We start from the raw sequence: 27404 nt of genomic DNA, 5'->3' as shown, positions 1-27404 counted from the left end.
AATAAACAAATTACTAAGCTGGCACGAATGTAGTTCAAATGAAAACCAAAATGGAACAAAAATGTTATATTCTTTGGTAAAACAAAGTGTTCTTAGCAACTACTGTCCACAAATGGACACATTTCCTTTACTTACCACACTGTGTAGTTTGCGGCATTCAGTTCAATGGCATCACCCGTCAACTTAAAAGCTCTCTCACTCTTTTCATCCCGCTGCAGGACAGCTCGGAAGTAATCATACACATCCCGAACTGAAGAGATAAAGCCATATTATACCTTACAGTACAAAACACCATCTACAATTATGCTATGTCCCCTTAGTGCATGCCACCACGTGTCATGGCTCCAATGCCAATATCAAGCAGTTCTCAAGGAGGTTATATAAAAAAACAAAACACACCACACACAACCTAGTCCGAACATGTATAAAGCTGTGTGGTTGCCAAAATCATTTTTGAGACTTACATTTTTCACTATAAATGATCTGAACCACTGGATTCGGTCCATCATCTTGGGGTACTGGATCAATATCAGCCCATTCTTTTCTATCTCTGAGAATAAGATAGATGATTTACAATCTGTTTTCATATTTTTGTTCCTTGATGCTTCTAAAAGTACAACTCTCAGAAAAATAAAGCCATTTAGAAAAAAACAAAATACACCTATTAAATACCTAACCACACCCAGGTCTTGAGAGAACAGCAGGATAACCAAAGACAATGCCGACAAGATTCTGTACATGCACACACTACAAATAGATATTTTATATTTGCCATAGTAAATAGCATAAAAACAAACAGGCCGATTTAGCCCAGGTTTGGACGCGCGTTTGACGCACTAGCTTTTCCCGTCGATAGCAGGGCTGAATTAGCCATGCTGTCATGGGATCTGTCAATCAGGCCCGGGAGGCGGAGCTTGTCAAAGCAGAGAACAGAGCTTTGCTCTCTGCGGCTGCGCGTGTGTTCCCGCGCAGGAAAGTAACAGAATCTCCTCAGTCTGTTTTTTCCGCGAGCGGGATCGCACGCGGAGCTGATTTCTCCTCAGTTTTAAAAACAGAATTTAAATATCAAAATCGGGTTCAAACCCTGTCACTACGACCGCTATAATAAATGTCTCGGACTGACTCATAATCGAGACAAAGGTAAGTTCGCTCTAAGATATCATCTAGGGCATTAATCAAGCGGCCACCGGCTTCAGGACCTAGTCCGCTAACTACATCGGCTCCAACGGAAGAAAGAAGCTTTGCCGTCAAATCCTAAGTCCTCCACTCTAGGAGGTAAGGGAAAGGCAAACAACAAAGGCCAGTGGGTTCTTGAAAATCCCCAGTGCCTATAGAGCCGCGACATACCTCATCGGAGGTGGAATCCTCGGCGCCGATGATTTATGCGCCTACGGCACCGTCCGCACGCAGACGAACATACCGGCGCCGAGGATGGAGTCTGTGCGTAGCTCATAGCTCCAGGCGCGCATGGCGCAGAGAAAACCACCGCGCCAAACAAATACGCGCATGGCGCAGAGGAAACCACCGCGCCGAACAAATATGCACATGGCGCAGAGAAAACACCGCGCCGAACAGATGCGCATACGGCGCCGGAAGATCCAGCGCGTACGGCGCCGGAAGTACCTGTGCGTACGGCGCCGAATACAAACCGGATTATGCGCAAGGCGCCGCCTACAAAAGGCTTATGTGCATAAAGAGGCTTATGCGCACGGTGCCGAACACATCGGCGCCGATAACCCATGTGCGCGCCACATAAAAAAGATATGCGCATACAACTAAAACTGCGCAGAAATTTAATTCCGCGCACAGATTACAAGTGCGCATAAGTTCACTGTCGCGCATACGCGCATACCGCGCATAACTCTACATCCGCGCATGAACATATCTACGCGCATATATCTAACTCGGCGCATAGATCAACATCTGCGCGTGGAATCTATAATTATTCATAAAAAAAAAAAAAAAAATTAAAGATGAGCTGAAAGCGGAATCAATACCCTTCACACAGCTAAATTTCCAGAGACTGAAGTCACAGATACTGATACATCATCTGATGACTAATATAAGTATTTAAGTCACTCCCACCGTAATAAATTACCAAAGAGGAGTGCATCATGGGAGATAAATCCCTCGACTTCTATATTATCTCGTAAAGCAAAAAAAAAAAAAAAAAAAACGACAAGGAAGAAATGAAAATTTCTTCCTCGAACACTTCTTCAGATTCGAAAACTTTTAAGTATTACTTCTGATAATAGACTACAAAGAGCCCGTGAAGTTTCCACAACTTCACCTCAAACAGGTATCGCACAAAAACAAGACAGTAGTATGGTTATGCCCTCTCATATAAGAGAAGCATTTTTCCAACTGTCTCAATCTTAACAGTTTTTTACGTGATACTTCAATCATCATTTAAATACCTAATATTGCTACTAAACAGCAGTTGGCACCGACATCTCCCATGTTAAACCAACCAGCCTCACCAACTCATGTCCAGGAGACATCTTTGGATTCTCCTTCAATACAAACATCCCCATCACCATAAGTGGGATGTCTCTCAAATCTGCAAGACCACATTCGGGAGTCGTATTCCCCTCCTGAAGACCTTACATACCCAAAATTGGTCTTCTATAAAATTGATACTCAGGTGGAACCAACATTCTTCCACCACAAGATATCCTGCATTCAATCTTGCAAAATCCTGGAGGCTACCTTATACAATAACAGCCATTTCCAGGAAAACTGACGTAAATTTCCTATGAAGAAAACGTCACTATATACTCTATCACAATTGCATCATACATCACTTGTAGTAGAGTTGGCGATGCAAAGGTACAAGGAAATAAGTTGCATACCACTTCCCCACCGGGGAAAGACAACAAAGATTTAGATGAGTTTGAAAGGAAAATATTCCATAACTCGATATAACCGCAAGAATTATGCAACATCAGTTCAACATGGTGCAATATCCATATGAGTGCATGCAAGCTATAAAAACTACTTATTCCTCTATGACGGAACAGATACCTCAGCTTCTTCATGGCATAGTAGAATGCTCTCGACACCTCTTGAGGTCAATCTAAGAAGCACTTGAAACATCATCCAGGGCATCTGCAACAGTCATTGCAGCCCGCACACTAACATGCGGGCCAATCCTGTAAAGTGCGGCTGCGTTTACCCTGCTCCTAAGCCGCTTTTAACTCACGTTCCGGCCGCGTTAGCCCTTCCTGCGATCCCGAATCCCCTTTAACCTACTCCTACCGCGTCCTAAATTCCCCGGGTAACCCCTTCCGCCCGCGGCATGTATATTGCATGCAAACGAGCGAATTAGCGCGATATTGCATGCAAACGAGCGAATTAGCTATTCCCCTAGCATCCCGTAACCCGCGCCCCGACTAACGCTACCTTTCCCTGCCGCTTTGTCGCGCGTTTAACCTGCAAACTTACCGCCTACCCTGACCCAGGCGGTAGAGGCAGGGGTCAGGGTAGGTGGCAAGCTTTCCCCCAGCCCCCGCTCACCTGCCCCGGCCGCGATCATGGGTGCCGGTCTCCGTGGCAGCCCCAGTCCTCTCCCCTGCTCCCGAAGCAAAAAAAAAAAGCTTTTTTTTTTTTTTTGGCTTCGGGAGGAGGGGAGAGGACTGGGGCTGCCACGGAGACCGCTTTCCCCCGTGCAAGTAAGTTGTTTCGCCGCTTGTCTCTTCTCCCCCCTCCCGGAGCAGGGCGCGAAAAGCCGCCTTGCTCCGGGAGGAGGGGGGACACTGACAGCGGCGAAGCTTTCCCCCAGCCCGGACACCGGCGAAGCCAGAAGATAGCGGCGGAGAAACGGCGAAACGACTGTCAGTGTCCCCCCTCCTCTCGGAGCAGGGCGCGAAAAGCCACCTTGCTCCGGGAGGAGGGGGGACACTGACAGCGCACAAGCAGCGATGGAGAAACGGCGAAACGACTGTCAGTGTCCCCCCTCCTCTCGGAGCAGGGCGGAAAAGCCGCCTTGCTCCGGGAGGAGGGGGGACACTGACAGCGGCAAAACTTTCCCCCAGCCTGGACACCGGCAAAAAACTTACTTTTTTGCAGCCACGAGCACGAACACGATCTGGCCTGCCTTAGCTCCTCCCGACAAGATGGCCGCCTGCACGGGGAAAGCGTGCAATTGGCCGCTGAAGACGTGACGTCACGACATCACGTCTTGAGCGGCCAATTGTACTCTTTCCCCGTGCAGGCGGCCATCTTGTCGGGAGGAGCTATCGGAGCCAGATCTTCGCCTTCCTGCTCGTGGCTCATGGCTGCAAAATTGTAAGTTTTGCCGGTGTCCGGGCTGGGGGAAAGTTTTGCCGCTGTCAGTGTCCCCCCCTCCTCCCGGAGCAAGGCGGCTTTTCGCGCCCTGCTCCGAGAGGAGGGGGGACACTGACAGTCGTTTCGCCGTTTCTCCGCCGCTGTCTTCTGGCTTCGCCGGTGTCCGGGCTGGGGGAAAGCTTCGTCGCTGTCAGTGTCCCCCTTCCTCCCGGAGCAAGGCAGCTTTTCGCGCCCTGCTCCGAGAGGAGGGGGGACACTGAAAAGTCCTTTCGCCGTTGCTTCTGCGCTGTCGCCGCCGTTGCTTCCTGGTATCTGTCATTTCAAATGACATTTGAAATGACAGATACCAGCGTGGCGTGAAGCCTTAGGCCCGCGCACCCAGGATCCTGTATAGGCGCTCTATCCAGTATCCTGGTTTGCGCGGGACTAAGGCTTTTCGGACGCGGCTTACATTTACATATAATTAGGCTTCAGGATCGCGCGGTAGGTGAGCTGCTCTGTGCGGGCGGTAACTGCGGGTGCCGTAGGCACTAACGCAGCTCTTCCTACCGCACGATACAGGATTGGCCCGATGGTTACGTTCAAGTTCGATATGTGAAGACTTACACGAGACACTATCAAACCTCCCATGTACAGGAAATATCCTGTTCGGAGAGAAATTCCAGGACGCAGTAAGTAAATTAAAGACAAAGATCTAGCAGTACAATCGCTAGCATCGCATCCTATTTATTCGACTACACGTCGTTATGTCGGGTCTATCCGTAGGCAACCATTTGCCAGAAGACCCTATACATTTAAAGTTTTCGTATGCAGCCATGCCTTGCCTACCAACGTCCTGCTCCACATACAATACCTCAAATCAACAAAGGGGTAAACCACGTAACCAAAGACAGCAGCCACTACATACGGCTACTGCAGCAAAACGACTTCGTCTTTTAGTTACTCAGCCGCCACCACAACAACAAGCTCCTCCAGGCAGAAGTCGTGCTTACCTGAGAGTCTGGAAAGAATAACATCAGACCAATGGGTTCTGCAGATAGTACGTCAAGGTTACCAACTCCAATTTGTTACAAAACCAATCTTGCCTCATCTTTCCGCACTCAAGACTCACAGTTCTCATACACAACTGGGGTGGGGGAAATTGCTTTACTTTGCAAACAACATGCAATTCGATAATCCACCCACACCCCAAACTAGCAGCATTTATTTCCCGTACTTTCTCATACCAAAGGAGTCTGGGGGCCTTTGCCCATACTAGATCAAAGGAAATTGAACAAATTTCTCACCAAGGAGAAATTCAAATGGTATCGTTGAAGTCAATTCTTCCTCTCATTCAACCAACGATTCGATGTGCTCCATCGATCTGAAGGATGCATACACACATATTCCACTCCATCCATCCTTGTGGTTTTACATGTGTTTTCGATACAGACATCAACACTACCAGTACAAGTTCTTCCCTTTGGACTAACGGCTGTACCCAGAAATTTCACCAAATACATGATAGTGGTGGTAGTTTATCTCAGGAAACAAGGTATAACCATCTTTCCGTATATGTACGACTGGCTCATAATAGCCTCAACTCCGAACATCTTATAGTATCACCTCACACGGGTGATACATTGCTTACAGCAACTAAGGTTGGTGATAAAATTTCAAAATCACATTACAACCAACACAGCAATGACAGTTCATAGGCGCATGCTTGGACACTATGTGCAACAGAGCATATCTCCCAGACGACATAATATCACATTTCCGTCAACTCCTGCACACCTTGAAACATATTCAGAGGCCGTCAGTAGACAGTCCTGGTAAGTCTGGACCACGTGACAGTGACAAATTTCACGATTCCCAACACCAGGCTACACATTAGACTCCTTCAATGGGGTCTAAAGCGCCAATGAAAACAGCATTCACAACCAGTGACGCAGAAGGTTTCACTGACCGCAGAAATGAAAAAAGATATAGCATGGTGACTCCTAGATTCCACCCTATCCAAGGAGCATTGTTCAGCCTCCTCACAATGCAGTTCTAACCACACATGCATCTCGCAGGACATAGGGTGCACACCTCGAGATTTACGAAACCCAAGGGTTATGTACGATCTCAGAACTGAATCTACAAATAAATCTATTGGAACTCAGAGCGATTCACAACGCCTTGTGAGTCTTCCAAGACCACCTGAAAGGACGCAGGGTCATGATCTACACACACAACCAAGTAGCGATGTTTACATCAACAAACAAAGAGAATTCGGTTCATGGCCCCTCTGCAAGGAGACCCTGACAATCTTCGAACACGTTCACAAGAATTGCATACATCTACAAGCAACTTACCTACCGGGAGTTGCGAACACAAGAGCGGACAACATAAGCCGCATCTTGCATCCCTGCGAATGGTCACTCAATACAGAAATAGTCCAGGACATATTTCTGCAGTGCGGGACACCTTCCATAGATCTCTTTACAACAGAGATCAATTCTCAAGTTTCCAACTTCTGCTTGATAAGACCGAGCCATTTCAGGATCGCTCATGAAACCTTCCTCATTCCATGGGAGATAAGCATTCTGTATGCCTTTCCTCCCATACCTCTCATAACAAGAACCATTCAGAAGTGAATAGAGGACAAAACTCAACTGATACTCATAGCCCCGGCATGACCAAGGCAACCATGGTACAGTTTCCTACTTCGACTATCCATCAAGGATCCAATTCTATTACCGAATCGTCAAGATCTTCTAAACCAAGATCAAGGAACACTCCTACACCCGCTACACTCATCTCTGCACTTGACAGCTTGGAGATTGAAAGACTCCTTCTAAATGAACAAGAAGTTTTTCACTTCAGCACAATTCATCTTGTTACAATTAAGAAAACTCTCAACCAGGAAAACTCATAGTTACACATGGAAACACTACTCTACTTGGGGCACTTCCAAAGGTGTACCGCCATTGGACTGCTACCCCGAATTGCTCATTGATTATCTTCATACACTATATGTAGATGGACTAACAACATCATCCATCAGAGTTCACCTCAGCGCCATAGGCGCCTATCATAGACCAATCAATGACATTCCTATATCCAATCACCCATTACTGACTCGTTTCATGAAGGGTTTAACTCACATTCGTCCTCCAATATCCAAACCTCCAGTTCCATGGAACCTCAACATAGTTCTGGAACAGCTCATACTTTCTCCATTTGAACCTATGGACTCAGCACATTAAATACCTCACCTGGAAGGTGGTATTCCTGGTTGCAGTAACATCAGCACGAAGACTTAGTGAGTTACAAGCTTTGATCCATTATCCTACGTACTTACAATTTCATCAACAAAGGTAGTTCTACGAACTCACCCATCCTTCCTACCGAAGATAGTTACTCCATTCCATCTCAATCAGACAATGGAATTACCAATATTTTCCCTAAACCTCATGCAAACGAGAGGGAAAAGCTACTGCACACACTGGATTGTAAAGAGCTTAACACACTACAAAGAGAGGACAAACTCGGACACCCGTGTTTCTCAACTCTTTGTTTCCTACGAACCGAAAGCTCCTGGACTGCCAGTAGCTAAACGCACCATCTCCAATTGTATAACACAATGCATCAAATTCTGCAACAACAACCAGAATTTAAATTTACAGTCTACTCCTAAAGCTCACCAAATCAGAGCAGTAGCCACATCCTTAGCACACCTGAAGAATGTGCAAACCAGAGACATTTCCAAGGCAGCTACATGGTCATCACTGAATACCTTCCCATCTCATTACTGTCTTGACCAGCAAGCAACCACGGATGCGAAGATAGGGCAAGCAATACTGCAATCTCTATCCTCCTGTCCACGGTGACTGCCACACTGTCAAAGATCACGTCCACCCATATATGTCATATATGACGTGATCGGGAGCTCTGGACTCCCATGACAGCATGGCTAATTCAGCCCTGCTATCGACGGGAAAAAGCAAGTTTGCTTACCGTAAACGATGTTTCCGTAGATAGCAGGATGAATTAGCCATGCTGACCCACCCTCCTCCCTGGCAGTCACCTAGTCTTCGACTACACTACAGCTTAATCACAGACTGAGGAGATTCTGTTACTTTCCTGCGCGGGAACACACGCGCAGCCGCAGAGAGCAAAGCTCTGTTCTCTGCTTTGACAAGCTCCGCCTCCCGGGCCTGATTGACAGATCCCATGACAGCATGGCTAATTCATCCTGCTATCTACGGAAACATCGTTTACGGTAAGCAAACTTGCTTTTACCCCTTATACAGAAAATGCGCGTCCAACCCCCCGAAACTAATAGCGCCCGCAACATGCAAATGCATGTTGATGGCCCTATTAGTTATTCCCATGCGATAATTTCTGAAAGTAAAATGTGCGGCTTGGCTGCACATTTTACTTTTAGAAATTAACGCCTGCCCAAAGGCTGGCGTTAATTTCTGCCGGCGCAGTGTACAGAAAAGCAGAAAAAACTGCTTTTCTGTACACCCTCCGACTTAATATTATAGCGATATTAAGTCAGAGGCCCTAAAAGTAAAAAAATTAATAAGTTTTAAAAAATCTGCCCGCGGGTTGGAAGATGAACACTCAATTTTGCCGGTGTCCATTTTCCGAACCCGTGGCTGTCAAACCCGCTGACAGCCGCCGCTCCTTTTACCACGGGCCCTAATTTGCATAGGCCACCCTCCTGAATCGCGCGCCCAGGAGAGTGGCCTGTGAGCGCCGCAAGAGTGGGTGCTCGCCCGCTCTCCTGCGCATTTTTCTGTATCGGCCTGTAAGTATGCTGAAAAATAAACATAAAATAAAAGTTTCTACCGATGATGTTTGATCGCTCGGCAGCGAAGGGGTTGGATGTTAGGTGTGGGTCTAAATGGAAAAAAACAACCAACAAAACTGTGCATTTTGATTGGAGGAATTGTTTTAAAGTTGTTAAATGTCATAATTGGCAGGGTGCAATGCTACTGCTGGTTCAATAAAAGTTAAATTAAAAAGAAAAGCATTATGTGGGGAAAATGGCAAGAGTTTTGAGAAAATGAATTGCAGAGCACAAAAGATGACAGACAAAACAGCAAAGGCACTGATGATTTTCATCCAAACTATATGCCACTATTCTTTTAAAGATCTACGTTATTTTGCTAGTTAACAGATTCCATGATCAGAAAGGGGAGGAAATCTAGCTAATACATTAAAAAGGATTTTCACTTTAAATTGTGTGAAACCAGCAGGATTAAAAGCATTGATTGAATAGCATATTTTCATTTAATTTTTTGCAAAAATATTGAAATAAAAATATATAAATGAAGTATTGCCTCTTTACAATTAAATGAAAAGAAGAACAAACGAATGGCAAGAATTGAGAGCACAATAGAGATTTCTGAAATGGATTCTTATTGGTTCATTAGCCATGTCAATCAAGGAATACAAGTGTTGATTGGTGGATTTGTATTGAGAGTTTATAAAAGATCAGTGGCATTTTTCCTGTCATTTATTTAGTAGCAGCAGTGTGGGGTGTTTTACACTGAAAATGAATAGTTTTAAAGACATGTGTCCGATAAGGATTAGAAAACGTTTTTATATAATTTAATATTCCTTTAATATTGGTTTCTATTTTTCAGTAGTGTTCTCTGATGCAGGCCACAGGGCAACTTGAAGGTCCCATTGGAATAACTCAAATATTGAACAGCTTTTAGGAACAGTTACAAGAAACTACAAAAGGAGTTTTCATACTGTTCCCCTCCCACCAAATAACAATCCCCCTCACCCCGTCTCCTTCCCCCTCCCCCCCCCAGTTCCCAGTCCAGCCACTGTACATAATTAATTTAAACCTGTAATAAGTTAAGTTAATAAGCATGTTATCTTGTAATACTTCTTGTAAATCTGTTACATGTTATTTAGCTAGTTACTCAATTCAGCTGTTATACTGTATCATGTCATTAAGGCTAGCCTTAGACATCTTGTTATATGTAAACCGATGTGATATATGAAATCGAATGTCGGTGTACAAAAATAAATAAATAAATAAAATTGACTACTGTAAAATGAGAGCACACATGGCTGCTTAGGATAGGTTTGTTAAAATGTTTTTAACACACTAGCATCATGTTTAAAATATTAAATTTGTGAGGTTTTTTGACTCATGATTTATTTGAAGCCATTTGGATGCCCACTTTCCATCTGAGGCAATCTGAAGTCTTTTTACTCTCTTTAAATAATTTTTGAACTATTTTACATTGGATCAAGTAATCAGACCAGAAAATGTGGGTGATATTTTCGTTACTTTTATTTGGGCTACAGTTTCTCTGAGCTTTTCTCCAAATAGGTTTTCTCCCAAACATGAGACTGCAACCAACTTCTCATGAACATTATTGTGAATACTGCTGGCTCTAAACTAGGCCATGAGTCAAGCCCCAATTAAGGCAGATGAAGTATGTGAAATGGTATTAAATGACTCAAATTGAGCAAAGGAAAAAAGTGTATACACTTTTCTGTGTCTAGAAGTGGCTACGGGTAATAGTTTCTCCTCTGCTGTAGGGAAGGGTTTAGTTTTGTATGAGATCATGTAAATGTGGAACCATACAAAGCTGGTGAACAGAGATATGAGAAGTTAGTATTGCACTCTGAAAAAACCTCTTCTCAAAATGAAGGCAGCCTATGATCCTTCCTCGGAGGAGAATTTGAATAAATTATCAATTTTCTTTGCCTTTTTTAGGGGAGATTCAAAGACCACGGCTTGATGATTTAATTGAACCACTCCAAAGCCAGGTGAATTTTGGACCCTAAACTCAAGGTACTTGCCAAAAGGGATACAAGATAAGCAAGTTTGCTTATCGTAAACGTATGTTCTGTAAATCAGGCCCGGGAGGCGGAGCTTCTCAAAGCAGAGAAGAGAGCTTTGCTCTCTGTGGCTGCGCGTATGTTCCCGCGCAGGAAAGTAACGGAATCTCCTCAGTCTGTGATTAAGCATTATTGTAGTCGAAGACTTGGTGACTGCCAGGGAGGAGAGTGGGTCAGCATGGGTAATTCATCCTGCTATCTACGGAAACATCGTTTACGGTAAGCAAACTTGCTTTTTCCCGTCGATAGCAGGGCTGAATTAGCCATGCTGTCATGGGAGTCCCAAGCTCCCGATCCCGTCATTTATGATATATATGTTTGTACGTGATCTTTGACAGTGTGGCAGTCACCGTGGACCAGAGGATAGAGATTGCAGTATTGCTTGCCCTATCTTCGCATCAGTGGCTGCTTGTTGGTCAAGGCAGTAGTGAGATGTGAAGGTATGAAGCGATGACCATGTAGCTGCCTTGCAAATGTCTATGGGTTGTACATTCTTCAGGTGTGCCAAGGAGGCTGCTACTGCTCGGACTTGGTGAGCTTTAGGAGTAGAATGCAATTGTAAATTCTGTTTATCATAGCAGAATTTGATGCACTGTACTATCCAGCTGGAGATGGTGCGTTTAGCCACTGGTAATCCAGGTGCCTTCAGGTCGAAGGAGACAAAGAGTTGAGAAACACGGGAGTCCGAGTTTGTCCTTTCTATGTAGTGTGTTAAAGCTCTTTTACGATCTAGTGTGTGCAGTAGTTTTTCCCTATCATTTGCGTGAGGTTTAGGGAAAAAAAAGTTGGTAATTCCATGGTCTGATTGAGATGGAATTGAGTAACTACTTTCGGTAGGAAGGATGGGTGAGTTCGGAGAACTACCTTCTGGTGATGAAATTGCAAATATGGAGGGTAATGGACCAAGGCCTGCAACTCACTCACTCTTCGTGCTGATGTTACTGCAACCAGGAATACCACTTTCCATGTGAGGTATTTAATGTGTGCGGAGTCCATGGGTTCAAATGGGGAAAGCATGAGCTGTTCCAGAACTATGTTGAGGTTCCATGGAACTGGAGGTTTAGATACCGGAGGACGAATGTGAGTTAATCCCTTGATGAAACGAGACAGTAATGGGTGATTGGATATAGGAATATTGTTTACTGGTCTATGATAGGTGCCTATGGTGCTGAGATGAACTCTGATGGATGATGTTTCTAGACCAGCTACATATAGTGTACGAAGATAATCCATGAGCAACTCAGGTGAGCAGTCCAATGGTGGTACACCTTTGGAGGTGCACCAGGTAGAGTAACGTTTCCATTTATAACTGTAATTCTTCCTTGTGGATAGTTTCCTGGATTCCAACAAGATGAATTGTGCAGAGTTGGAAACTCCCTGTTCTGTAAGAAGGAGCTGCTCAATCTCCACGCTGTCAAGTAGAGAGATGAGTGTAGCGGGTGTAGAAGCGTCCCTTGATCTTGGCAGAGAAGATCCTGGCGATTCGGTAGCTGAATTGGGTCCATGATGGATAGCCGGAGAAGGAAACTGTACCATGGTTGCCTCGGCCAGGCTGGGGCTATGAGTATCAGTTGAGCTTTGTCTGCTATGCACTTCTGAATTGTTCTTGTTATGCGTGGTATGGGAGGAAAGGCGTACAGGAGGCCTGTCGTCCACGGGATGAGGAAGGCATCTTGAGCGATCCTGAATTGGCTTGGTCTTATCGAGCAGAATTTGGGAACTCTAGCATTGATCTCCGTTGCAAAGAGATCTATGGATGGTGTCCCCCACTGCGTGAATACGTCCTGGGCTATTTCTGTATTGAGTACCCATTCGTGAGGATGAAAGATGCGACTTAGTCTGTCCGCTCTTGTGTTTGCAACTCCTGGTAGATAAGTCGCTTGGAGATGTATGCAGTTTTGGTGAGCATGCTCGAAGATTGTCAGGGTCTCCTTGCAAAGGGACCATGAACCGGACCCTCCTTGTTTGTTGATGTAAAACATCGTGACTTGACTGTGCGTGTAGATCATGACTCTGCGTCCTTTCAGGTGGTCTTGGAACACTCGTAATGCATTGCGAATTGATCCGAGTTCCAACAAATTTATTTGCAGGTTCTGTTCAGAGATTGTCCATAACCCTTGTGTTTCGTAAATCTCGAAGTGTGCACCCCAGCCCTTGTGAGACGCATCTATGGTTAGGACTGCGCTGTGAGGAGGGGGACTGAACAACGCTCCTTTGCACAGGGTGGAGTCTAGGAGCCACCATGTTATATCTTTTTTTCATTTCGGCTGTCAGCGATACCTTCTGCGTCAATGGTTGTGAATGTTGTGTCCATTGGCGTTTTAGTCCCCATTGCAGGCGCCTCATGTGTAGCCTGGTGTTGGGAACTGTGAAAATCGCCACCGCCATGTGGCCCAGGACTACCAAGACCTGTCTCGCTGACGGTCTCAGAGTATGGTTCAAGGTACGTAGAAGGTGACAGAAGCGTGATATTCTGTCGCCTGGTAGGTATGCCCTGTTGCACGTAGTGTCCAGGCATGCACCTATGAACTGTAACTGTTGTGTTGGTTGTTGGTGTGATTTCTGGAAATTGATCACTAATCCTAATTCCTGTAAGCATTGTATCACCCGATGGAGGTGATCTAGTAAGATGTTGGGAGTTGAGGCAATTATGAGCCAATCATCCAGATATGGAAAGATGGTTATACCTTGTTGTCTGAGATGAGCCACCACCACTACCATGCATTTGGTGAACACCCTGGGTGCAGCTGATAGTCCAAAGGGGAGAACTTTGTACTGGTAGTGTTGATGTCTGTAGCGAAAGCATAGGTAACGCCACGAGGATGGATGGATTGGAATGTGTGTGTAAGCATCCTTCAGGTCGATAGAACACATCCAATCATTGGTTTGAATGAGAGGAAGGATTGACTTCAACGATACCATTTTGAATTTCTCCTTGGTGAGAAATTTGTTCAATTCCCTTAGGTCTAGTATGGGGCGAAGGCCCCCAGACTTCTTGGGTATGAGGAAGTATGGGGAATAAAATGCTGCTGATTTGGAGCCTGGGTGAATTTGTCAAATTGCTTGTTCTTTGCGAAGCAAAGCAATTTCCTCCCCCAGTTGTGGTTTGTGAACCTTGAGTGTGGAAAGATGAGGCAATATGGGTTTTGTGGTAAATTGGAGTTGGTAACCGTGACGTACTATCTCCAAAACCCATTGATCGGATGTTAATCTTTCCCAGGCTTCCAGGCAAGAACAAATTCTGCCTGGTGGAGCTTGATGTTGTGGTGGTGGCTGAGTAATAAAAAGATGAAGCCGCTTTTGCTGCAGAAGTAGGTAGTTGTGCTTGTTGTCTCTGGTTACGTGGTTTACCTCTACGTGGGTTTGAGGTATTCTGTTGTGGAGCAGGACGCTGGTAGGAAGGGTATGTTTGTGTACGAAAAGACTGATAAGATTATAGGGTCTTCTGGCATATGATTGCCTTCGAGTAGATCCAATATAACGACGTGTGGTCGAATAATTAGGATGTGACGTTAATGATTGTACTGCTCAAGCTTCTTCGTTCAGTTTACCAACTGCGTCTTGGAATCTTTCTCCAAACAGATTATTTCCTGTACATGGGAGGTTTGTTAGTTTGTCGTGCAAATCTTCACGTATTGAACTTGAACGTAACCATGCTAGTCTGTGGGCTGCAAAGGCTGTTGCTGATGCCCTAGATGATGTTTCAAGTGCTTCATAGATTGACCTCAAAAAGGTGTTGAGAACACTCTTCCATGTGTACATAATAGTAAGAGGCGGAGGTATCTGATCCGCCGTAGAGGAAAGCATACCCTTCATAGCTTGCATGCACTCGTATAGGTATTGTACCATGTAGAATTGATGGTGCATAATTCAGGTAGTCAACATCAAGTTATGATATATTTTCCTGCCAAATTCAGCGTTCAAGAAATATAAAAGATCCCAAAAGGAGGAACACAAAGAAGAATATCTGGTAGAACTGAGGGAGACGAAGAAATTAATCAAGATGGCAAAAAGTCAAGCGGAAGAGAGGATTGCCAAAGAGGTAAAGAGTGGTAACAAAACATTTTTCAGATACATCAGTGAAAAGAGAAAAGTTCAAAGTGGTATAGTGAAATTGAAAGGTGGAAAGGATCAATGTGTGGAGAGAGACGAAGAAATGGCAGAAATATTAAATGAATACTTCAGTTCTGTGTTCACTAAAGAGGACCCTGGAGAAGGACCGACACTAGTTAACAAGAAACTGGAGGGGAATGGAGTAGATGTAACTCCATTTACAGTAGAAAATGTATGGGAAGAGCTGGTGAAACTGAAAGTGGACAAAGCCATGGGGCCTGATGAAGTTCATCCCAGAATACTGAGGGAGCTCAGAGATGTGCTGGCGGGTCCACTGTGTGACCTATTCAATAGATCCCTAGAAACGGGAGTGGTGCCGAATGATTGGAGGAGAGCGGTGGTGGTCCCGCTTCACAAGAGTGGGAACAGAGAAGAGACTGGTAACTACAGACCGGTTAGCCTCACTTCGGTGGTGGGAAAAGTAATGGAGTCACTGTTGAAAGAGAGAATAGTGAACTATCTACAGTCGGGAGAATTGCTGGACCAGAGGCAGCATGGATTCACCATTGGAAGATCCTGTCAGACAAATCTGATTGACTTTTTTGACTGGGTAACCAAGGAATTGGATCGAGGAAGAGCACTCGATGTCATCTACTTGGATTTCAGCAAAGCTTTTGACACTATCCCGCACAGGAGACTGGTGAATAAAATGAGAAGCTTAGGAGTGAGTGCCGAGGTGGTGGCCTGGATTGCAAACTGGTTGACGGACAGAAGACAATGTGTGATGGTAAATGGAACTCTCTCTGAAGAGAGAGCGGTTTTAAGCGGTGTACCGCAGGGATCAGTGTTGGGACCGGTCCTTTTCAATATCTTTGTGAGCGACATTGCGGAAGGGATAGAAGGTAAGGTATGTCTTTTTGCGGATGACACTAAGATCTGCAACAGAGTGGACACGCCGGAAGGAGTGGAGAGAATGAGACGGGATTTAAGGAAGATGGAAGAGTGGTCGAAGACATGGCAGCTGACATTCAATGCCAAGAAGTGCAAAGTCATGCATATGGGGAGTGGAAATCCGAATGAACTGTATTCGATGGGGGGAGAAAGGCTGATGTGCACGGAGCAGGAGAGAGACCTTGGGGTGATGGTGTCTAATGATCTGAAGTCGGCGAAACAATGTGACAAGGCGATAGCTAAAGCCAGAAGAATGCTGGGCTGCATAGAGAGAGGAATATCGAGTAAGAAAAGGGAAGTGATTATCCCCTTGTACAGGTCCTTGGTGAGACCTCACCTGGAGTATTGTGTTCAGTTCTGGAGACCGTATCTCCGAAGAGACAGAGACAAGATGGAGGCGGTCCAGAGAAGGGTGACCAAAAAGGTGGAAGGTCTTCATCAAATGACTTATGAGGAGAGATTGAAGAATCTAAATATGTACACCCTGGAGGAAAGGAGGAGCAGAGGTGATATGATACAGACTTTCAGATACTTGAAAGGTTTTAATGATCCAAAGACAACGACAAACCTTTTCCATAGGAAAAAAAATCAGCAGAACCAGGGGTCACGATTTGAAGCTCCAGGGAGGAAGATTCAGAACCAATGTCAGGAAGTATTTCTTCACGGAGAGGGTGGTGGATGCCTGGAATGCCCTTCCGAAGGAAGTGGTGAAGACCAGAACTGTGAAGGACTTCAAAAGGGGCGTGGGATAAACACTGTGGATCCATAAAATCAAGAGGCCGTCAATAAAGAGTGGGTGGCTAGCCAGAATGACGGCTACTGCCTGGAGACAATACCCTTATTCAATAAACATACACATGGTTACTGTGACTCCAACATCACTCTAAGCTACAACAGCAAGAGGAAATGTGGAAAAAAGGATTCGCACTCAGAAAGCGGGGAGTAGCTGGCTTGTTACGGCGGTTACTACCCCAAACCAAATAAGCCTGATACTTCACTTTCGATGCATATCCAGCATAGCTCTCTGCTTCAACGGCAGGGGAGAAGAAAAACTGATACTTCACGCATATCCAGCATAGCTCCCTGCTTCAACAGCAGGGGAGAAGAAAAACTGATACTTCACGCATATCCAGCATGGCTCTCTGCTTCAACGGCAGGGGAGAAGAAAAACTGATACTTCACGCATATCCAGCATAGCTCTCTGCTTCAACGGCAGGGGAGAAGAAAAACTGATACTTCACGCATATCCAGCATAGCTCTCTGCTTCAACAGCAGGGGAGAAGAAAAAAGGATTCGCACTCACAAAGCGGGGAGTAGCTGGCTTGTTACGGCGGTTACTACCCCAAACCAAATAAGCCTGATACTTCACTTTCAATGCATATCCTGCTTCAACGGCAGGGGAGAAGAAAAACTGATACTTCACGCATATCCAGCATAGCTCCCTGCTTCAACGGCAGGGGAGAAGAAAAACTGATACTTCACGCATATCCAGCATGGCTCTCTGCTTCAACGGCAGGGGAGAAGAAAAACTGATACTTCACGCATATCCAGCATAGCTCTCTGCTTCAACAGCAGGGGAGAAGAAAAAAGGATTCGCACTCACAAAGCGGGGAGTAGCTGGCTTGTTACGGCGGTTACTACCCCAAACCAAATAAGCCTGATACTTCACTTTCAATGCATATCCTGCTTCAACGGCAGGGGAGAAGAAAAACTGATACTTCACGCATATCCAGCATAGCTCCCTGCTTCAACGGCAGGGGAGAAGAAAAACAACCAATAAGGGCTGAATGGCACGGTCTGGGTAAAGCAGATGGGCATGGGTGTAGCTTGCTTATTGCGGCGGTTACTTCCCCTACTTCCCCTACTACCCATAACTAATCAAGCTTGATATTTCACTTGGTTGCAGCTCCATCACTGCTCTCTACATTAATGGTGGGGGTGGAAGGGAAATAGAACCAAAGAGCTAAGAGAAACAGATAAGTATGAGAAAAAAATGTGAAGCTTGCTGGGCAGACTGGATGGGCCGTTTGGTCTTCTTCTGCCGTCATTTCTATGTTTCTATGTTTCTATAAGTATTTGTTGTCTTTCCCTGGTGGGAATGAGGAATAAGATTTTGTTTTCTTAAATCTTTGCATCACCGATTCCACCACTATCGAGGTAGGAGGTCATTGTGGTAGAGTATATGGTGATGTTTTCCTCATACGAAATTTTGTGTCTGTTTTCCTGGAAATGGGTGCAATTGTATAAGGCGCATCCCAGGACTTCTCTATGACTGAATGCAGGAGTTCTTGTGGTGGAAGAGATGTTGGTTCCCCTGGAGTATCAAAAAATCTTTAGGAGACCCAGGGTTTCTGCCCTAGGGTCTGTTTCTTTTTGGACCTCTAGATGCAGAAATGTACCCAATTTTTCTAGGAATTTTGGGTATGTGAGGTCTTCCGGAGGGGAGTACGGTTCCTGAGGTTGTTCTTGGGGATCTGATGGAAATCCCATAGATGATGGGGATGTTTGCATTGAAGGAGAATCAAAAGATCTATCCTGAGTATGAGTTGGCGAGGTTGGTCGATTTGTTATGGGAGATGTCGGCGGTTCCACCGACGGTTCTCTAGTAAGCTGTGCTTTGTGTTCCGGAGAACTGTCTTCAGCAATATTAGTCATTTTGAACGATGACTGAAGAGTTTCATAAAAACCTGCTAAGGATTGAGACAACTGAAAAAATGCCTCTCTTGTATGAGGGGGCATTGTTGTGTGATGATCTGGTTCTCCTGAGACACCTGCTTTAGGGTGCCTTGGAGTATTTAGAGGTGAAGTGTCAGATACCTTTTTGTTGTTTCGTATTTTATTGCCAGTTATGTTCCTCGAATCTTCTGAATCTGTAGAAGTGTAAGAGGAAACCAACTGTATTACCTCTCTATGTAAGATGGTATTGGAAGGTGGTATATGAGATGATTTAGAAGTCGAAGGGCTTATTTCCCATGTAGCACTTCTCTTTGCCAGTTTTTTTATGGTGAGTGTCATGAGTGCTTATGAGAATAGTGAGACGACGAGTCTGTATGACTTCTACGTGAAGCATGTGATCGCTTCCTACGTTTTATTGTAACTTCTTTGGTGTCAGCGCTCGAAGAAAAGGAGATATCTGAATGAGGTGAAGTTATTGGTGAAGAAGCTGAAGAAGAGCTTCGTGAAGGGTAACGTCGTTTCAACTCCTTCTGTAGCATCTGAGATAAGTGAATATGTCCCTTATGCTCAGATTTAGATTTAAGCGCGGATTTAGATTTATGTGCGGACATAGATTTATGCGTTGATGGAGATTTGTGCGCAGATCTAGATTTATGCGCGGAAGTAGACTTGCGCGCATATCTGTTTTCGTGCGCGCAAGGGTTATCGGCGCCGATGTCCTCGGCGCCGCGCACATAGATTCCAATGGAGTTGAGCACATAGGTGATGTCGGCGCTGTACGCACAGATGTCGACGGCGCCGTGCGCGCATTTGCTCTGCGCCGTGCGCTCCGGGTTCTTCGGCGTTGTACGTGAAGTGTCGTCGGCGCCATGCGCATAAAAGACTTGTGCGCCGATCCATCTGTAGGCGCCGAAGTATTATGCGCCGATACTTGTTTGTGCGCATACGGCGCCAAAAGCGCAGAAGTTGTACGCGCCGAGTTTTCTGGTGCCAATAAGTCCCGTTGCGGCGCTTCAGGCTCTGCGGATTTTCTAGAATCCATTGGCCTTTGTCGTTTTGAGCTCTCCTTACCTCCAAGAGTGGAGGATTGAGGATCCGACGAAGATTTTCTCTTTTTTGAATGAGCTGATGAAGTCTGTGGGCAAGGCGATGAATGAGCCTCCAATGGTTCCGCTGAGGCAAAAAGCTCCTGAAGCCTGTAGGCCCTTAGTTTTAATGCTCCAGGAGACATCCTGGAGCAAAATTCACAATCTTCCCGATTGTGATCTGGTCCTAGGCATCGGTAACATCTGTCATGGCCATCCGTGACTGACATTACTTTGCCGCAATGACGGGGTTTAAACCCCGATTTTTACATTGTTTTACTTTTAGACTTTGAGGAGAAGGACAGCTCCGCGTGCGATCCCGCTCGCGGAAAAAACAGACTGAGGAGATTCCGTTACTTTTCTGCGCGGGAACACACGCGCAGCCGCAGAGAGCAAAGCTCTGTTCTCTGCTTTGACAAGCTCCACCTCCCGGGCCTGATTGACAGATCCCATGATAGCATGGCTAATTCAGCCCTGCTATCGACGGGAAAATAGGGTTTTCCTATATTCTCGTCTGTAATAGATTCAGAATGCCATGAACTGGAAGAGTCATTGGTTCCGATGGCATCTCTAGAATTTGAAAGAGGCCAAAGACTTCCATCCAGGGGGGTCCTTTATTCTTGCAAATATGGATTGAGTGTTTTTTTTCCATTTTTTCCACAAATTTTAAATAGGCCAGGTTCTCTGGGGGAGAGATATGTTCTAGAAGCTCTGGAAGTGGGTCAGAAGGAATTCCTATCGAACCTTCTTCGAAGCTTAAGGAGTGGGCACACTAACCCAGGACCCCAATGATGAAGATGGAGAATTAAGGGACTACACCAGCTTTCTCTGAAGAGAATCTCTGGTCTACCACCTCTGATCAACTTTTTCTACTGCAATAAGAATGAGATGATGAACCACCTCCAAGTAAGAGTTCTGATGATATGTTTATCCTTCTAGGAGAAGATGGGACTCCACTCTGAGGAATCATCACAGTGATGCTAAAAAGAAGAGAATGGAAGGAAGGTCTGTCTCCTTAGTCAAAGTGGTAAAGAAACTTTTCATAAAGTCTGTTATTTGGTTGAGTCGCTCGTCGTTTCCTTTAACCAGGCATAGGCGGTGGAACATGATCTTCTGAGACAAGAATGGACTCCTGATCTTAAATGGGAGGTCTGCTGGAGGCAAGTGGCACCAGAGAAGATATGGGGACTAGTGTTTCTAAATGGAAGCCTGAAGTTTGGACAGGAAAAATGGGTAATGAGAGGGGTATAGACAACATATCTCCCTCTATCCTACTGAATGACCAGCACAGAAGTGTGTTGGCAACTCAGCATTTTATTCATGGTCCAATGCACAAATGTGTCTTGGAGTTGTGCATTGACAAGTCTGGCTGCTCTGAAGACTTTGAGAAGCATGTTTCGAGTGCATCAAGCAACTTTGTTGAAAATTCAAAGCTGGCACCAAAATGGTAGTGCGATGATGCAATCAACAATGATGCTGTCTGAGCATGCATTAAAAAGCACTCCTGCGCCATGAGGCCATGTGCTGATGCATGCGTAGACAGAACCAAGCAGCATGCACTAGCAGTGTTGATGCGCCATGCTGTGTCAGACCAAGGTTCATAAGCCCAGCATTCTGTCTCCAACAGTGGCCAATGATCACAAGTACCCAGAAGATCCCAAAGAGTAGATCTAGACAGTAGTTTTCCCAAATCTATCTGGTTAATTATTTTTTATTGACTTTTCCTCCAGGAACCTAAACAAATTTATTTTAAACTGCTTTGCTAGATGCCTTGGTAAAATCATCCGGCAAGATTCCACAGCTTGATTGTGCACAGAGTGAAAGTATTTTTTTTAAATTTGTCTTAAATCTGCTAATTGCTAGTTTCATGAAGTGACCCATTGTTTTAGTATTATTTGAAAATGGTAAACAACTGTCCCCTATTTATCTGTTTCACCCTTCTCATGATTTTATAAAAACCTCTCATATCCCCTCAGTTCTGTCTTTTCCATGCTGAAGAGACCCAGCTTGCTCAGACTTTGAGCTATTCCATCCATTTTATCAATTTTATTACCCTTCTCTGTACTTTTTCTAGCTCCCCTATGTCTTTTTATAGATGGGATGAATAGAACTGCATATAGAACTAAAGTTATGGCAGCACCATGGATACAGAGGTAGTATGATAGTCTCAGTTTTATTCTTGATTTCTCTCCAAATAATTCTTAACATTCTATTTGCTTTTTAACTGCTGCCATACACTGAGCTGAGGATTTCAAAGTATTGTCCACAGGTCCTTTTCCTGGGTGTTTCTAATATAGAACCAGCACTCTGTACCTGACGTTTGGATTATTTTTCCCCACACTTGTCCACATTAAATTTCATCTATCATTTAGATGCCCAATCTCCAATTTCTTTAAGGTCCTTCTGAAATTCTTCACGATCCACTGCTGTTTTAACAAGTCTGAATAAATTTTGTATCTGCCTAGAAAAACAAGTTTGCTTACCGTAAACGGTGTTGCCGTAGATAGCAGGATGAATTGGCCATGCTGTCTTGGAGCACTCGCAACCGGCAGTAGGCGGAGTTTCCTCAGTGAGTCACACAGCTTTGACTCTGTGCGGCTACGCAGTCGTCTTCCCACACGATTCCCCTCTTCTCCTCAGTGTCTTTGTAGCCAAGCGAGAGGTAATAATTAATTGTCCTTTGTGGGACTATCTAGGGAGGAGGGAGGGATCGCATGGCTAATTCATCCTGCTATCTATGGAAACACTGTTTATGGTAAGCGAACTCGCTTTTTCCCGTCGATAGCAAGGCTGAATTAGCCATGCTGTCTGGGAGTCCCAATCTCCCGGGTTGTGTCCATTTGGTAAGTCTTGAAGGTTTTGAAGAGTCGACAAGACTGCTGTGCCCAGTGCTTCATCGGAGTTTGACTGCTGTAGACAATAGTGTGACGTGAAGGTATGGATGGAGGACCAAGTTGCCACTTTGCAGATATCCAGTAATGGAACCTTGCTCAAGTGGGCAACTGATGCTGCAGTGGTGCGTATTTGGTACGCTTGAGGCTTCTTGTGAAGTTTTATTGATCATTTGTTATAACAGAACTGAATGCATTGTGATAACCAACTGACGATGGTTCTCTTAGAGACAGGTTGACCAGGACCATTTGGATTAAAGGAAAGGAAGAGCTGAGAAGGTCTTATAGGAGATTGAGTCCTTTGTTTATAGTACGCCAGAGCCTGTTTACAGTCCAGCGAGTGGAGAAGACGTTTGTCTCGATCACTGTTGAGGCCTTGGCATGAAAATGCGCAGAGTGATAGTTTGATCGAGATGACATGCAGAGACCACCTTGGGAAGGAAGGTGGGATGAGGATGAAGAGTAACCTTGTCGTGGTAGAATTCTAAGTAAGGAGAGTAGTGAACCAAGGCTTGTAACTCACTTACCCTCCTAGCTGATGTGACAGCCACCAGGAATACCATTTTCCATGTCAGGTATTTAATGTGGTTTCTGTCTAAGGGCTCAAAGGGAGGCAGCATTAGCTGCTCCAAGACAATGTTCAGGTCCCATGGTATAGGTGGATTTGTCACCGGCGGTCTGAGGCGAAGCATGCCCTTCATGAATCTGGAAGTCAAAGGATAGTTTGAGATGGGTAGGCCATTATGAGAGTGATGAAAAGCTGCAATAGCGCCGATATGTACCTGAACTGACACAGTGGCCAGATCTGCTTGGTAAAGCGAACAAGATACTCCATTAGTTGGATGGCAGTGGAGGAGAACGTCTGGTAGCGATGCCATTTGCCAGCATAGTTACATCTGGTTGAAGGAATCCTGGATGCAATAAGGATATCTTCTACCTGTGAAGGTAGGCCAGAGGTGGTTTAATATTTGCCTTTCAATCTCCACGCCATCAGATGGAGAGATTGATGCATTGGATGGAGGAGGGAGCCTCCTTCCTATGTTAAAAGCTGTGGATGGTTCTCCAGCGGAATCGGTGGGTGTATGGAAAGCCGCATGAGATACACATACCATGGTTGTCTTGGCCATACTGGAGCTATGAGGATCAAGTCCGCTATGTCCTGAACGCATTTCTGAATTGTCCTTGATATTAGCGGAATGGGAGGGTAGGCGTTTAGTAAGCCTATGGTCCATGGGATGAGGAAGGCATCCAGGGCGTACTAAGAAAGGTGGAAAGAAGGCAAAACTATTACCGACATGGTTGAAAGGGGAGATGAAAGAAGCTATTTTAGCCAAAAGATCTTCATTCAAAAATTGGAAGAAGGATCCAACAGAGTTCTGAAGGAACTAAAAAATGAAATTTCAGACCTATTAGTGAAAATTTGTAACTTATCATTAAAATCATCCATTGTACCTGAAGACTGGAGGATAGCAAATGTATCCCCAATATTTAAAAGGGGCTCCAGGGGCGATCCGGGAAACTACAGACTGGTTAGCCTGACTTCAGTGCCAGGAAAAATAGTGGAAAGTGTTCTAAACATCAAAATCACAGAACATATAGAAAGACATGGTTTAATGGAACAAAGTCAGCATGGCTTTACCCAGGGCAAGTCTTGCCTCACAAATCTGCTTCACTTTTTTGAAAGAGTTAATAAACATGTGGATAAAGGTGAACCGGTAGATATAGTATACTTGGATTTTCAGAAGGCGTCTGACAATGTTCCTCATGAGAGGCTTCTAGGAAAAGTAAAAAGTCATGGGATAGGTGGCGATGTCCTTTCATGGATTGCAAATTGGCTAAAAGACAGGAAACAGAGAGTAGGATTAAATGGACAATTTTCTCAGTGGAAGGGAGTGGACAGTGGAGTGCCTCAGGGATCTGTATTGGGACCCTTACTTTTCAATATATTTATAAATGATCTGGAAAGAAATACGACGAGTGAGATAATCAAATTTGCAGATGACACAAAATTGTTCAGAGTAGTTAAATCACAAGCAGATTGTGATAAATTGCAGGAAGACCTTGTGAGACTGGAAAATTGGGCATCCAAATGGCAGATGAAATTTAATGTGGATAAGTGCAAGGTGATGCATATAGGGAAAAATAACCCATGCTATAATTACACAATGTTGGGTTCCATATTAGGTGCTACAACCCAAGAAAGAGATCTAGGTGTCATAGTGGATAACACATTGAAATCGTCGGTTCAGTGTGCTGTCAAAAAAGCAAACAGAATGTTGGGAATTATTAGAAAGGGAATGGTGAATAAAACGGAAAATGTCATAATGCCTCTGTATCGCTCCATGGTGAGACCGCACCTTGAATACTGTGTACAATTCTGGTCGCCGCATCTCAAGAAAGATATAATTGCGATGGAGAAGGTACAGAGAAGGGCTACCAAAATGATAAGGGGAATGGAACAACTCCCCTATGAGGGAAGACTAAAGAGGTTAGGACTTTTCAGCTTGGAGAAGAGACGACTGAGGGGGGATATGATAGAGATGTTTAAAATCATGAGAGGTCTAGAACGGGTAGATGTGAATCGGTTATTTACTCTTTTGGATAGTAGAAAGACTAGGGGGCACTCCATGAAGTTAGCATGGGGCACATTTAAAACTAATTGGAGAAAGTTCTTTTTTACTCAATGCACAATTAAACTCTGGAATTTGTTGCCAGAGGATGTGGTTAGTGCAGTTAGAATAGCTGTGTTTAAAAAAGGATTGGATAAGTTCTTGGAGAAGTCCATTACCTGCTATTAAGTTCACCTAGAGAATAGCCACTGCCATTAGCAATAGTAACATGGAATAGACTTATTTTTTGGGTACTTGCCAGGTTCTTGTGGCCTGGATTGGCCACTGTTGGAAGCAGGATGCTAGGCTTGATGGACCCTTGGTCTGACCCAGTATGGCATTTTCTTATGTTCTTAGTAGATGGAGCAAAAGATCTGTATCTGCCGGTTGCTTTCCATGGCAAAGAGGTCGAATGTTGGGAAGCCCCACTTTTGGAAAATGGTGAGGGCCACATCTCAATTTAAAGTCCATTCGTGTGGGTGAAAAACTCTGCTCAGGCAATCCACCGTGATGTTGTCCAGACCCAGCAAGTAGGTAACTTGGAGGGCTACATTGGTTGCGTTCACCCAATGGAGTATCCGAAGTGCTTCCCGATAGAGTGTCCATGAACTGGACCCTCCTTCTTTATGTAAAACATGGCGACTTGGTTGTCTGTGTACACCATGAGACATTTCCCTTGGACCTGAGAAGAGAAGGTCTGAAGCTCCCTCCAGATTGCGACTAACTCAAAGAGATTGATTTGGTCCGTGGATTCTTGTGGAAACCAAAATCCCTGCGTTTTGAGGTCATCGAGATGGGCTCCCCAACCTCTCCTGGGGGCATCCTTTGTGAGCGTTAGCTGATGAGGGGGCAAACAGAAGGGAGCTTCTGAGGATAGATTGCTGGGAGAGAGCCACCATTGAATATCTGCTTTCATTGGTTTGGTGAGTTGAACCCTGGAGTTGAGGGGCTGCAGGAATTGTGACCATTGAGTTTTGAGGTCCCATTGCAAACGGCACATGTGCAGTCTCGTGTGGGGAATTACAAGGATGGCTGCCGCCATGTGGCCCAAAAGTTGAAGAATTTGGTGTGCTGGTGCTTGATTTTGGATGCATAAGTTCTGCGCTAGGCCGGAAAGCGTCTGCATTCTGTCCTGAGGAAGGTAGGCTCTCTCCTCTATGGTTCTGATGAGAGCTTCTATGAATTGCAGAATTTGTGTAGGCTGTAGGTGTGATTTCTCGTAATTGATTAGAAACCCCAGTGTCTGGAGACAGTTGATCATGCATTCTGTGTGTGCTTGTAGCGTATTTGGATCCAATGCCACTAGCACCTAGTCGTCCAGATAAGGGAATATTTGGATCAATAGTTGTCTTGAGATGAGCCACCACCACTGCTAAAAGTTTCGTGAATACTCTTGGGACAGAGGACAGGCCAAAAAACGGCAGAACTTTGTATTGGTAGTGCATGTTCTGAATTTGAAAACAAAGGTAGCGCCACAAAGATAGGTGCATGGGTATATGGGAGTACGCATCCTTCAGATCGATTGGCTGTGCTCTATCGTTGGGCTGTAACAGAGGTAAGATGTTCTTGAGAGGTTATCTTGAACTTCTCTTGCTGGATGTGTTTGTTGAGGTTTTGTAAATCCAGAATGGGGCAGAGACCCCCCCACCCCCGACTTCTTTGGGATGAGGAAGTATTGGGAATAGAATCCCTGTTTTTGTTGTTGAAGAGGGATTGATTGAATTCGTAATTTCTGCGTTGAGGGATAAATGGGAAGTTGTACTCCAAAGAGGAGGTATATGGGGAAGGGATGGAAGGGTCAAGAAGTTCAGGCGATAATCCTCCTTGATTATGTTGAGTACCCATTGATCCGAGGTGGACAGACTCCCAGTTGCTGTAAAAGTAGCGCAGACGTCCTCCTATGAATGCTGGTGGGGGTGGCTCTCTGGCACTCAAAAAGCAGGCAGTTGCTTTTGCGGAGCTGCAGCACCCTGTTTAGGTTGTTGCTGTTGGCGTGGTCTGCCCTTGAT

At 45.0% G+C, this 27404-nt stretch overlaps 1 protein-coding gene across 2 annotated transcripts in view; it reads right to left on the bottom strand.

The window, feature by feature from the left end:
- The window catches only part of FNTA (farnesyltransferase, CAAX box, alpha), a 64263-nt gene that overhangs the window by 35681 nt on the left and 1178 nt on the right, over nt 1–27404 (bottom strand). For both annotated transcript variants that reach the window (XM_029601156.1, XM_029601165.1), the window contains exons 2-3: nt 465–550; nt 136–250 (exon numbers count right to left, since the gene is read on the bottom strand). In XM_029601156.1, the coding sequence (XP_029457016.1) occupies nt 136–250; nt 465–550 (201 nt within the window). The remainder of the gene's footprint in view (nt 1–135; nt 251–464; nt 551–27404) is intronic.

The sequence above is a fragment of the Rhinatrema bivittatum genome, chromosome 1, assembly GCF_901001135.1.
Source record: "Rhinatrema bivittatum chromosome 1, aRhiBiv1.1, whole genome shotgun sequence".
NCBI classification, from domain to species: Eukaryota; Metazoa; Chordata; class Amphibia; order Gymnophiona; family Rhinatrematidae; genus Rhinatrema; species Rhinatrema bivittatum.
The sequence above is the reverse complement of the archived record's forward strand: the minus strand, read 5'-3'. Positions and strand labels throughout refer to the sequence as shown.